The sequence below is a fragment of the Schistocerca nitens genome, chromosome 4 (genome assembly GCF_023898315.1).
Source record: "Schistocerca nitens isolate TAMUIC-IGC-003100 chromosome 4, iqSchNite1.1, whole genome shotgun sequence".
Taxonomy (NCBI): domain Eukaryota; kingdom Metazoa; phylum Arthropoda; class Insecta; order Orthoptera; family Acrididae; genus Schistocerca; species Schistocerca nitens.
This window is the reverse complement of record NC_064617.1, coordinates 713,338,872-713,351,626: the sequence shown is the minus strand read 5'-3', so window position 1 is coordinate 713,351,626 and position 12,755 is coordinate 713,338,872. Positions and strand designations below refer to the sequence as shown.

Genomic DNA, 12,755 nt, shown 5'->3' with positions numbered 1-12,755 from the left:
AGAGTACGCTTGTTCGCCCACTGCTTGAATACTGCTCAGCAGTGTGGGATCCTTAAGAAATGATGAGGGGGGATGAGGAGGTGCTTAATTAAAATGTGGCATCATAAAAATATAATAATAATATTACAACAAAAATACTATTTATCAATACTGAATAATCATTGCAAATCCTGGAATAACATAATTTTAGGACATTGTACAGATTACTCTTCTGAATAAGTCATGTAAAAATATTGAGGTTTACAATTTATGAATGACAGTTTTGGGCTTAATAACAAATTTTAACATTTTAACATATTTTGCAGCTGTTATAATTTTTTTTTAATCATCAACAGGCTGCTTGCAAATTACCTATTAGTATGAGATTTAAATACATTCACTGCCTATTTATTTTGGAGGAAGACAAATAACTCGTATGGAGAGTAAAAAGGATTTACAGTTAAAATTATTTTGTGATTTTCAGTTAAAATTATTCTGATATTAGTAATTTCACATCTGAATGACACACTGTGTGTTTTAAGAAGCACCAACTGTTTCCTGTTGTGGATATACAATTTTATCAGTTCATAGATAGTTCTTCTAATACTCAGTTTCCACAACTCACCAAGTAGTATGGTGATGTTAAAACAATAATTTGCACTATATTGCTTATCTTCTACAGGATTCATTTACTCGGGTTAATGTTTTCAGCTTTAACGTTTTCAGCTTATAAGGCCATCATCAGACTTTAACTATTATTGTCACAGAAGATACCATGTTCTTAAATAACCCTGGAAAGGATGTTATTTATCTAGACTAAGGCACAAACATAGGAAATGTCATCTCTGAGAATGAAAATCATGCTACTTAAAGAGGTAAGAGCATGGTTCTATTTTCTTAAACAAGCACTGCTGCACGAAAACTATTTTGCATGTTACAGTACACGCTACTTCCAAAATTTCTGTTGGTTTCTCTCTACCTTTTTTATGCCTCAGTAAAATAGCACAAATTATTTCATGGGTGGCCCAAAACTGACTTTTGTAACACATCATGAGACTTCCAACTTTAACTAATAGTGGGTTTTTCCGCTTTATTTACTGTGCATAAGAATGCCTCATGCACCTGGATATTTATCTGTATCATGATTTCATGTAAGTTGGCAATTCCTGCTGAAGCTGGTAATTCTACATTTACATGTACACACATACTCCACAAGCCAGCATACAATGTTTAGCAGAGGGCACCTTGTACCACTACTACTCAATTCCATACCTATTCCACTCACAAACACAGCAAGAGAAAAACAACTGTCTATATGTCTCCATGAAAACCCTATTTTCTCTTATGCTACCTTCACAGTAACAGTTACAAATGCCTTTTCTATAAATTTTCTCAGTAGTGCTTCATGAAAAGAATCTCTTTCCTCCAGGAATTCCCATTTAAGTTGACAAAGCATCTCCGTAATACTTGCTTGATGATCGAACATACAGGTTTCTGAACTGCTTCGATGTCTTTCTTTGATCTGACCTATTGGGGATCCTACACACTTTAACAGTATCCAAGCTGGCTACCACCCACTCCTGGCACCCGATCCACTCTCAGTGCTCGCATCTGCTACCAAAGTAAGCAACTGTAAACCTAAACTCCATCCAGAGAGTAAACTCCATTGACAGAATCCATCCACATCCACCAATGGTGGTCTAGATGCAGTAAAGAGGGGTGTAGGGGATTGCCACACCACTCCCAGCCACTGTCAGTTTTTGTGAACTGGAGCAGATACTAATCGGTGAAGTGGCTCCTTAATTGGCATCATGAGGCTGAGTGCACCCAATTCCAGTTCTCTAACCAAGGAAAAATCCCAGGCAGTACCGCAAATCGAAGACAGGTCCTCCACATGGCAATTAGGCGCACTGACCACTCAGCTGCAGGAGTCTGCAACTGCTCCCAAAGTTTGCTTGCAGCAACACCCAAAGTTCGTACACAACTGCACGTAAAATTTGAAAAATCACTCAGACTTCAAAAATCACTTAAAGTTGATTAGTTCAGTACGCATGTGCCATTTTCTGTGGGTCCTTATTTATTTCTTAATATATGTCAGTTCTGTCTTAGCTTGCATGGTGGTTTTCTTTTGTAGGCTTGAAGGATAGAAAGCAAGATACTTTTTCTTTTTTTTCAGTATCATTCTTTGGTTTCTTATCTTGAAATCTACCAAGAATACATGTTTTATATCTTTATCCTTTTTAACAGATGCACTGGTAGCACTAGTGTATACTAACAAATAACTGGAAAATATATGACACAATCAAAAATAAGTTCTTTGCTACTACCGATTCTCACTTGGTAAATAAGAACTTCTTAAACTTAGGGTGGAACTACACATGCACAAATCACTCTGCTCTGCTTTACCAAACTAGCTAGAAATCTAGATGATGTTTCTAGACAATGCATTAATTCTGCTTCAAAACTTAGTAGTTACATTAAACTATGTTAGGGTACCAAAAGTAAGTAGGATTCAAAACAACTAATGAAGTTAACTGCATGCATTGAATGTTTGCTTGTGATGTCTTTCTGAAAATAAACAACAAAGATTTTCAATCATCTCTGTTACTGAACTTTTCAGTCTTCCATTTTTAAAGCATGTGGCTTACAACTGTATCCACTCACCCTTTCCCAGTCAATCAAGTAGAAACTGAGTAATCATTAATAAGAATTTGTGCAGTCCATTTAAATCAAGATGTTGATAAACTCTAAAATAAAGTCTCTATGTTTTCTATTTAATCTTCATGAAATATCTCAATGGCAAAATTCAACTTCATTCATTCATTTTCCTGTCCAGAGCTTCTGCTGGTATGGTACCCACATTCCAATGACAAAAATTTGTGAAAACCCAAACCTTTATTCCAAGCTCCTTTTCAATCTCTTGCTGTGATGCAGCCAACAGTTGAGCACCACTCTTCACCCACCGCTTTGCCTCAATAGCGTAGCATTCTAAGCCCATTTCTGTCAACCAGCGGGCAACGGAGTCACTATCCCATTGAGCAAAAGGTCCATCAGGTCTGTAAAATAAAACCACAGTTACACTTTATCAAACACAGAACTGGCATCAGTTTAAAACATTATGTCCCTCCATGACACACAAACTTAATGCATCTAGAACTACATGAAAATGACACAAGGAGTGACACAAAATCTGTATGACTCCTTGAAGACGGCCTGTTATACAGAAAAATCCAAGAGACAGAGATCTAGGAGAAAGTGTTAGTATATACAAAAGTACAAGCTATTCTTTTTCTGATGCTCAGAAATACATCAGTCTTCAATCTCTCTGTGTAACTACTCTTACTAGTAATATTCAAAATAAAGCTACACATGTGAATGTTCTGGATTCTGTTAGCCTGTTCAGTTGTATTTCTGATTACTATTTTTCTGTAGACGTGCTTATTTACAGAACTCCATTTCCACTGTTTTATTTATTGTTAAATTATTTAAGAATTTGTCCCTCTAGTACAATAACTCTTTCAGAACTGCTGGAAAAATGTTATACAATGAAGTCCAGCTAAATGTCCATCATACCACGATACTAACTCCAGTAGCATGTGTCCATGGAACGGTGCTTGTGAGGCGTGGTGCCTTATATTGCTCCTGTATAGAGCCTGTGTATCGGTAGAATGACTCATGCGTGCATGGTCTGAAGCAGGTTCAGTTGAGTACGTAGTTCTAATTTACATCCAGTAGCACACAGAGACATTCAAGAAACAGGTCAAGAGAATGTTTTTGTGAATTGTTCTGTTTATTTCTCGAAGGCTTTTTTTATTTATGTTTGTTCAGTTTTGTATATGCTTTTAGTAGTGTGAATGATGCATGAATGTGGTCTAAAGTACATAAGTAGATCATTGTTCTACTAATGAACGCTGTAGTGTGAACAAGTTTTAAGACAGCGTGAATGCAGACGATAGGGAATTTTGTATCATAATAAGTTAAGTAAGTTTATGGTAAAAGGAAAGCTAATTTGAGTGTAAATGAAAATAGTTCATAACGTAAAGTATAAACAAAATATCAGAATATTAAATATTTATTTCGGGAAAAATTACAGTTCGAAAGTTTGTTATTTGTTGATTGGCTATTCACATCTTTTCTCTTGGAGATAAATAATGCTTACAGCAGTCTAGACAGTTGGAGCCCAGCATTTCAATGGTATGGTCGTGTGCAGTATGAGCTCCGAAGTAAGTTATGATTTGCCAGTTTTAGTTGTGCTACATGCCTCAAGAGTGCTTTGAAGTGAAGCCATATTTATTCCGGTGTGTTTTTTTAGAAAGTATGGATTTTTTAAGTAATTTTGTGTATGAGAAAAGACAGTAATTCTGCATGTCATATTGAGCAGATCAGTGAGCAAAAACCTAAATGCATTACACACTGATAAACTTAATAGTGTGGTGATCATTTTCATTTAAGAACAATCTGTGTTTCGTAGCTGTTCAGATTTCGGGAAATACATTACCATAAACTTGCTAACGTGAATGAAAGAGTTTGTGCATGACTGTGTTAGGATTAGCACGGGCTTGGCAGTGAACCTGTAATTCTCAACTTCAGAATATACCGAAGTTCTGCCAGTATTTCCACCTTTCATTCAAAATGAAGACCTCTTCCCAATTTTTAGAATAGTTACATTGTACGCATCCTGGTGCGAGTTGCAGTACAGAAGGTTTCTGCTTGGCTTTCCTACCGCCTATCTGCTGCGATGAGTTCACAGATAGGTGCAGGTAAAAGGACAAAAAGGAACTACTCTGTGCCAGGAAAACAGTTAAAAAGCCATAGTACATAGAAACCGTGGTTGAGAGAAATTTTGTGAAAGACCTTATACTGAATGATAATGTAAACTTAGTACATTGGTATATGCAGATAATTGAATGGAACCCATTTCAAGTCGCCAGAGAGACTTACAAGAAAGAAGATGATATTACACAGTCACAATAACAACAAGGGGACATCGAAGCAGCAGACGGCATCATAGGTGTATCAATGGGCAGCAGTACGGCAGGGCAGTGCTGCCAACTTACACGACGAGCAGGGACCAAATTTTGCACCTAAGAAATCATTCAAGCACGATGATAGTGCAAACATACCTTCATTTGACCACAGCACACACTCATGTATGGAGGGTGTAGTAAAAGGCATCCCTGTATAGAGAAGTAACTGCAAGAGTAAATAATGGGTAAGTTGCCAGGTCCGGGTACAATCCAATTTGGTTTTACAAAGAGTACTCTACAGCATTGGCACCATATTTAGCTTGCATTTATCATGAATCTCTTGACCAGTGCAAAGTCCCAAGCGACTGGAAAAAAAGCACAGGTGACATTTGAATATAAGACTGGTAAGAGAACTGACCCCCAAAAATTACAGACCAATATCTATCTTTAACATCAGTCTGCTGCAGAATTCTTGAACAAATATAATAAAGTTCCTTGAGATGGAAAGCTTTTGTCCACAAATCAGCATGTTTTAGAAAGCATCACTGGTGTGAAACTCAGCTTCCCCTCTTCTCAGATGATATATGGCGAACTATGGATGGAGGACTACAGGCAGATTCCATATTCCTAGATTTCCTAAAAGCACTTGACATGGTGCCCCAATGCAGGCTGTTAACGAAGGTACAAGCATACGTAATAGGTTCCCTGATATGTGAGTGGCTTGAAGACTTCTTAAGTAATGAGCTCAAATACAATATCATCGATGGCAAGTATTCAGAGACAAGGGTGTCATCAGGAGCGCCCAATGGAATTGTGATAGGATCACTATTATTTTCTGTATACATAAATGACCTGACAGACAGGGTGAGCAGCAATCTGCAGCTGTTTGCTGATGACATTGTAGTGTATGGAAAGGTATTATCGTTGAGTGACTGTACAAGGATACAAGACGACTTAGACAAAGTTTTTAGTTGGTGTGATGAATAGCAGCTAGCTCTAAATGTAGAAAAATGTAAGTTCAAATTAATGACAAGAATATAATAGAGGGAAACATTCCACGTGGGAAAAATATATATAAAAAACAAAGATGCTTTAACCTACCAAATGAGAAAGCGTTGGTATGTTGATAGACACAATAAAAAACATACACACAAATATTCAAGCTTTTACAACCCCTGGTTGCTTCATCAGGAGAGAGGGAAGGAGAAGGAAAGATGAAAGGATGTGGATTTTAAGGGAGAGGGTAAGGAGTCATTCCAATCCCGGGAGCGGAAAGACTTACCTTAGGGGGAAAAAGGACAGGTATACACTAGCGCGCGCGCGCGCGCGCGCACACACACACACACACACACACACACACACACACACACACACACAGATATATCCATCCGCACATATAAAGACACAGGAAGGCATACGTAAATGCAAAGAGTTGGGCAGAGATGTCAGTCAAGGCAGAAGTACAGAGGCAAAGATGTTGTTGAATGATAGGTGAGATACGAGGAGCGGCAACTTCCGCCTCGACTGACATCTCTGTCCAACCTCTTTGCATTTACATATGTCTGCCTGTGTCTGTATATGTGCGGATGGATGTGTGTGTGTGCAAGTGTATAGCTGTCCTTTTTTCCACTAAGGTAAGTCTTTCCGCTCCCGGGATTGGAATGACTCCTTACCCTCTCCCTTAAAACCCACATCCTTTCGTCTTTCCCTCTCCTTCCCTCTTTCCTGATGAAGCAACCAGGGGTTGCGAAAGCTTGAATACTTGTGTGTGTGTTTGTGTTTTTTATTGTGTCTACCAACATAGCAACCCTTTCTCGTTTGGTAAGTTGAAAAATGTAAGTTAATGCAGATGAGTAGTGTGCTACTAGACACAATCAGGACGATTAAATATCTAGGTGTAATGGTGCAAACTGACATAAAATGGAATGAGCATGTAAAGACTGTAGTGGGGAAGATGAAGGGTTAACTTCAGTTTATTGGGAGAGTTTTAGGAAAGTGTGGATCGAGACTGTATATACACTAGTACTCTTGAGTACTGCTGGAATCCCAAACAGGTCAGATTAAAACAAACACTGAAGCAATTCACATGCAGGCTGGTAGAGTTGTAACCAGTAGGTTTGATCAATAAGCAAGTATTACGGAGATACTTATGGAACTCAAATGGGAATCCCTGGAGGGAAGGTGAAGTTTTTGAGGAACACTACTCATAAAATTTAGAGACATGGATTTTAAAGCTGACTGCAAAACAATCCTACTGTCGCCAATGTACATTTCACCTAAGGACCATGAAGAAAAGGTATTCCGAAATTCCACTGCCCACCAAATCTATCCAATATCCTCGTCCATCCCCAATCCACCCCTACTCCCAACCTCTTGCCTCAAGGGTCATATTCAAAAACCTAGATGCAAGACTTGCCCTCTAAATCATCTAGTCTAGTCTGGTTACAAGCATTGAAGATAGGGCTATCTGTGAAAGCATTCATGTGATTTACAAACTAAGCTACAACCACTGTACTGTGTTCTACAGGGGCATGACAATAAACAGGCTGTCTGCCCACATGAGTGGCGACCAACAAATTGATGCCACGAGATCACCCAGCTGCTGAGCATGCTGCCCAACACTATGTTTTCCCAATGCTATGTTCTTCACTGTAATGACTGATTCACAGCCTGCATCATCTGGATCCTTCCTATAAACACTAGCTTTTCTGAACGGCACAGGTGCGAACTTTCCCTACAATACATCCAACATTCCCATGGCCCTCCTGGTCTCAACTTTTGGTTGACACTGTCCTTCATCCAGCTACCCTCTTCCCTGCTCCCACTCCACCACTGCACAACACTATAAATCCACCAATGCACCCAGTCTTTTTTCCCCATCTTTATTTCCTCCTTTTCCGTTCACCCCTGTAGTAACACTGTTCACATTTACGTCGCACTTCACTTAGCGTAGACCGGGACTGTGTCCTAGGCATGCCCGATGTTGACTGACTCGGCACGGCCCGTGCTGCTGGAGTTGTTGTTGTTGTTGTTGTTCTTGTTGTTACGCCGGCAGAGGTCGCGTCCGAATTCTCGCGTGCCTTCTGGTGAACGGGACTCTACTTGCGGCAACTACCGCCCATGACGCGCCGTGCCAATGTGCGCCTCCCGCGATCTTTCTGGTGGCTACTACACTCCTCCTCCTTCGGGGGGTGAAGCCACTGTGATCCACTGCGTCGGAAGGTGGAGCGTCGGGCAGGAGCGATGACCTCCACATCCATTGGATGGCCGGAGTCGAGGGGATCTGCCAACCCTCGAGCTGGAACCTTCGAATACGGCTGGAAGTGACCCACACGAAGAGGCCCCCGTCGTCCCACAACCGGAGCTCAGGACAGAACGGGTGACAAGCTGTCGAACTCCGGATCCCGTTCCACCTCGGGAGGGGCAAGACCCAGTGGTGGGGATGAAGGGGAAGGGACAACCACAGGTGAACTAGCCCCCTGAGAAACCAAACCTGCTAGGGGGGCCGGCTCTCGCTGGGGCATCTCGAATGATGGCGATGCCGGTGCTGGAGCTACTGGAGGCTGCCAAGGCTGAGAACCATCGCAGTGCGGCAGAGTCACAGCGGGGAGAGGAGGTAACGTCCCCTGTGAAACCAATGCAGGTGCCGGCAATGGGGAAGCCGGTGTCCGAGAGGTCGGAGGGTGGGTGCCCGAACTTGGACGTAGCTGATTTTGGTGACGACGTACCACCCGATCCCCCGCCTGCAAGGTATAGAGCCGGCGGCCATTTCGGCGCAGGACCACCGCCGGTATCCAACGTGGATTGCGACCAAACCCACGGGCCCAGACCGACATACCCAGTGGAAAGCCAGGTACTTCGTTTTGTGAAGACTGGCGAGGACCAGGCCGGAGGAGGTGCAGCAGAGTCCTAGGTTGACGCCCATGGAGGAGCTCTGCGGGGCTGCGGTCGCCCATTGGTGTGGTCCGGTATGCCCTCAAGACAAACGTCAAGGCTTCCTCTGCAGGAAATTCGTGCACATACTTTTTCATCTGCGTCTTAAATAAGCGCACCATGCGCTCGGCTTCCCCATTCGATTGTGGATGGAAGGGGGGAGAGCAAACGTGCCGAATACCGAAGCGCCTACAAAAATCCTGGAAGGTCTGCGAAATAAACTGCGGTCCATTGTCGGAGACCAGGGTGATTGGCAGACCTTCCACAGAAAAGATTTTTGCTAGTGCCTGGATTGCAACTTCTGAAGTGGTTGAGGAGCAGCGAACCACATATGGGAATCGGGAATAAGCATCAATGACAATGAGCCAAAAGCCATTGAGAAACGGGCCCGCAAAATCGATGTGAACACGTTCCCATGCTTGTGTTGCCGGCGGCCATGAAGAGAACGCTGCCCTGGGAGATGCTTGTAGGCTCGCACACTGGGAACAGGCGGCCACCAAGTGCTCAATTTCTCTGTCAATACCGGGCCAGTACACATGTCTGCGAGCCAAGGTATTAGTACGGGAAACACCCCAGTGCCCCGCATGTAATAACGTGAGGACCTCCCTTCGTAAATCTGCAGGAACAACCACGCGAGGAGATGTATCATCGGTAGCCAGAAGGAGAACTCCTTCCAAGACCGAGAGGCGGTCTCGTAGAAGAAAATAATTACGAAGAGGGTCCGAGGCCCGGCCTGGAGGGCGGGAGGACCACCCCTGCTGAATGAGGCGAACTACTTGCCGGAGAACCGGGTCAGCCGCCCGTTTCCCTGGCGACTCGAGAACTAGTGATCGGAAAGCCATCAACTGCTTGGCGGGATGCCACATCCAAATGAAAACACATAATCTCCTCTCGATCGAACGTAGGATCCGGGCCCACCGGAAGACGGGAAAGAGCGTCGGCGTTGGCATGCTGTCCTGTAGGGCGAAAATGAATGTCATAATGGTACTTAGAGAGGAACAAGGCCCAGCGCTGTAGTCTGTGGGCCGCCCTATCCGGAATCTGAGAGGTGGGGCCAAATAACGATATTAACAGCTTATGGTCAGTGATTAACTGAAACTTCGTGCCGTACAAGAAAGGGTGAAACTTGGTAACAGCGTAGACAATGGCCAAAGCCTCTTTTTCCACCTGGGAGTAATGGCCTGCGCAGGACTAAGCGTTTTAGATGCAAACGCCAGTGGTTGCTCGGAACCGTCTGCATTGCGATGGGCCAGGACCGCCCCCACCCCATACTGCGAAGCATCTGTAGCCAGGACCAACGGCTTACGGGGATCAAAAGTAGCCAAACAAGGGGCTGAAGTGAGGAGGCCCTTCAACGAGGTGAACGCTCGCTCGCATGCAGGCGACCAATCAAAAGGAACACCCTTGTGCAGAAGGCAGTACAGGGGGTGGGCTATAGTGGAAGCCCTGGGAATGAACCGGTGGTAATAGGCTATCTTGCCTAAAAAAGCTTGTAACTCTTTCAGCGAAGTGGGCCGAGGAAGGTTGACGATACCTTGGACCAAACTTCCTAGTGGCTGTATGCCATGCCGAGATATGGTGTAGCCCACATACTCAATGGACGGTTGGAAGAAGGTTGACTTATGCAGGTTGCAACGCAAGCCCACAGACCTGAATTTGAGAAAGAGGGTGCGAAGGTTGTGCAAGTGTTCCTTCGTGCTGCGGCCTGTGACAATTATGTCATCCAGGTAATTAATACAATGAGGGATTGTCGACGTGACATGCTCAAGATAACGCTGGAATATCGCCGGGGCACTGGATATTCCAAAAGCCAACCGCTGGTATTGGTAAAGGCCAAACGGGGTGTTGACGACCGCCAGCCATTTGGAGTCCTCATCAAGAGGTATCTGATGATAAGCCTCCGACAGATCGATTTTCGAAAAATATTGGCCACCCGCCATGGCGGAGAACAATTCATCAGCACGAGGCAAAGGATAGGTGTCCACCACCAATTGGGAATTAATGGTGGCCTTGAAATCGCCACAAAGACGTAAGTTTCCTGAGGGCTTCTTGACAATAACGAGGGGCGAAGCCCACTCACTGGAAGAAACGGGAAGAACGACCCCTAGGGCTGTCAGCCGGTCTAGCTCTTCCTTTACCTGAGGGCGGAGAGCCAAGGGGATCTGTCTCGCGCGTAGAAAACGCGGGCGAGCCGACGCCTTCAACGTTAAGTGAGCTTCAAAATCGGAAACACGCCCCAGGCCTTCCTCAAAAATATCTGGAAAGTCTGAGATCAAAGATTCCAATGAGTGATAGGGAACGTCGTCGGAGACCAACTGTATGGTGTCAGCAATAGAAAAACCGAAAGCCTGAAAGGCATCCAGGCCAAAAAGGTTAGCGGAGCTCGCATCACTGACAACAATAAAAGTAATAGGCCGAGTGACTGATTTGTAAGTCACGTCGGTAGTGAATTGACCCAGTAGGGGAATGAACTGTTTACCATAACCGCGTAGACGCCGGTAAACTGGCGCCAACGGGGGCGATCCAAGGTCGGAATAAGTTTGTGCATTCAACAACGAAACTGCCGCCCCCGTATCTACTTGCAGTTGTAGCCGGCGCGACCGAACCGACACCTCGATAAAGAGTTTGTGGGCCGATGCGTCGGGAGCCTGGCCCGATGAAACTTCCTGAATGTCAACGTCCATGTCCTCTGTACTTGCTTCCTTCGATGCCTTTGAGGCTGAGCGGCAAACTTTAGCAATGTGACCTTTTTTATTACATTTGCGACAAACGGCCCAACGCTGGGGGCACTCTGACCGATCGTGATGTATATAGCACGATGCACAGGACGGCAACAGGGGCCGGCGGCCGGAATTCTGTTTACGCGCCGTGCGGGAGCGGCCGTAACGGCCGGATTGCACCGCTCGCACGTCGTCCACCCCGGACACAGTGGACGCGGCCGCGCCACCCTGAACCTCCGCGACGTCGCACCACGCTTCCAGCTGTTGACCTGCCGCGTGAGAGACTTCATACGATTGAGCAATGGACAGAACTTCCTCGAGGGAAGGGTCTTCTAACTGCAGGGCCCGTTGCCGGACCTCCCTATCAGGGGCCGAACGAACAATGACGTCGCGTACCATAACGTGGGCATACGACTCTCGCGACTGCTCCGTGACAAAATGACACTTGCGACTAAGACCATGCAGGGTAGCGGCCCACGCCCGGTAAGACTGATGGGGCTGTTTCTTGCATTGATAGAACTCGACCCTAGCCGCCACAACATGAGTGCGGCGGCGATAATATGAAGACAGCAACGAACACAATGCGTCAAAAGACAAGGACGAGGGTTCCTGCAATGGCGCTAGCTGCCGCAAAACTTGATACAGCGAGGGAGGTATCCAAGACAAGAAGAGAGCACGACATACCTCCACCTTGGCAACATGAAACGCCTGGAAATGCTGCCGAAGGCGATGTTCATATGCGTCCCAATCCTCCGCCGTCTCGTCATATGGGGGAAAGGGAGGAGGGAACTGCGCCGGAGCAGACGGCGTGGAGAGCAACGCCGGAAGCACTTGTTTCATGGTGGCCATGAGTTCCGTCTGCTGCGCAACCAAAACTCGCACCAAATCCTCCATGCCGTGGAGAAACTGCGAAACCGGAACAACGACGCAACACGCGAAAGAACGACCATACTCGTCGCCAATTGTGTAGTAACACTGTTCACGTTTACGTCGCACTTCACTTAGCGTAGACCGGGACTGTGTCCTAGGCATGCCCGATGTTGACTGACTCGGCACGGCCCGTGCTGCTGGAGTTGTTGTTGTTGTTGTTGTTCTTGTTGTTACGCCGGCAGAGGTCGCGTCCGAATTCTCGCGTGCCCTCTGGTGGACGGGACTC

General features: G+C 45.1%; 1 protein-coding gene across 10 annotated transcripts in view; it reads right to left on the bottom strand.

The window, feature by feature from the left end:
- LOC126252757 (liprin-beta-1) overlaps positions 1 to 12,755 on the bottom strand; it is a 1,040,988-nt gene that overhangs the window by 52,906 nt on the left and 975,327 nt on the right. For all 10 annotated transcript variants that reach the window (XM_049953679.1, XM_049953678.1, XM_049953677.1 and 7 more), the window contains one exon: positions 2,873 to 3,035. In XM_049953679.1, the coding sequence (XP_049809636.1) occupies positions 2,873 to 3,035 (163 nt within the window). The remainder of the gene's footprint in view (positions 1 to 2,872; positions 3,036 to 12,755) is intronic.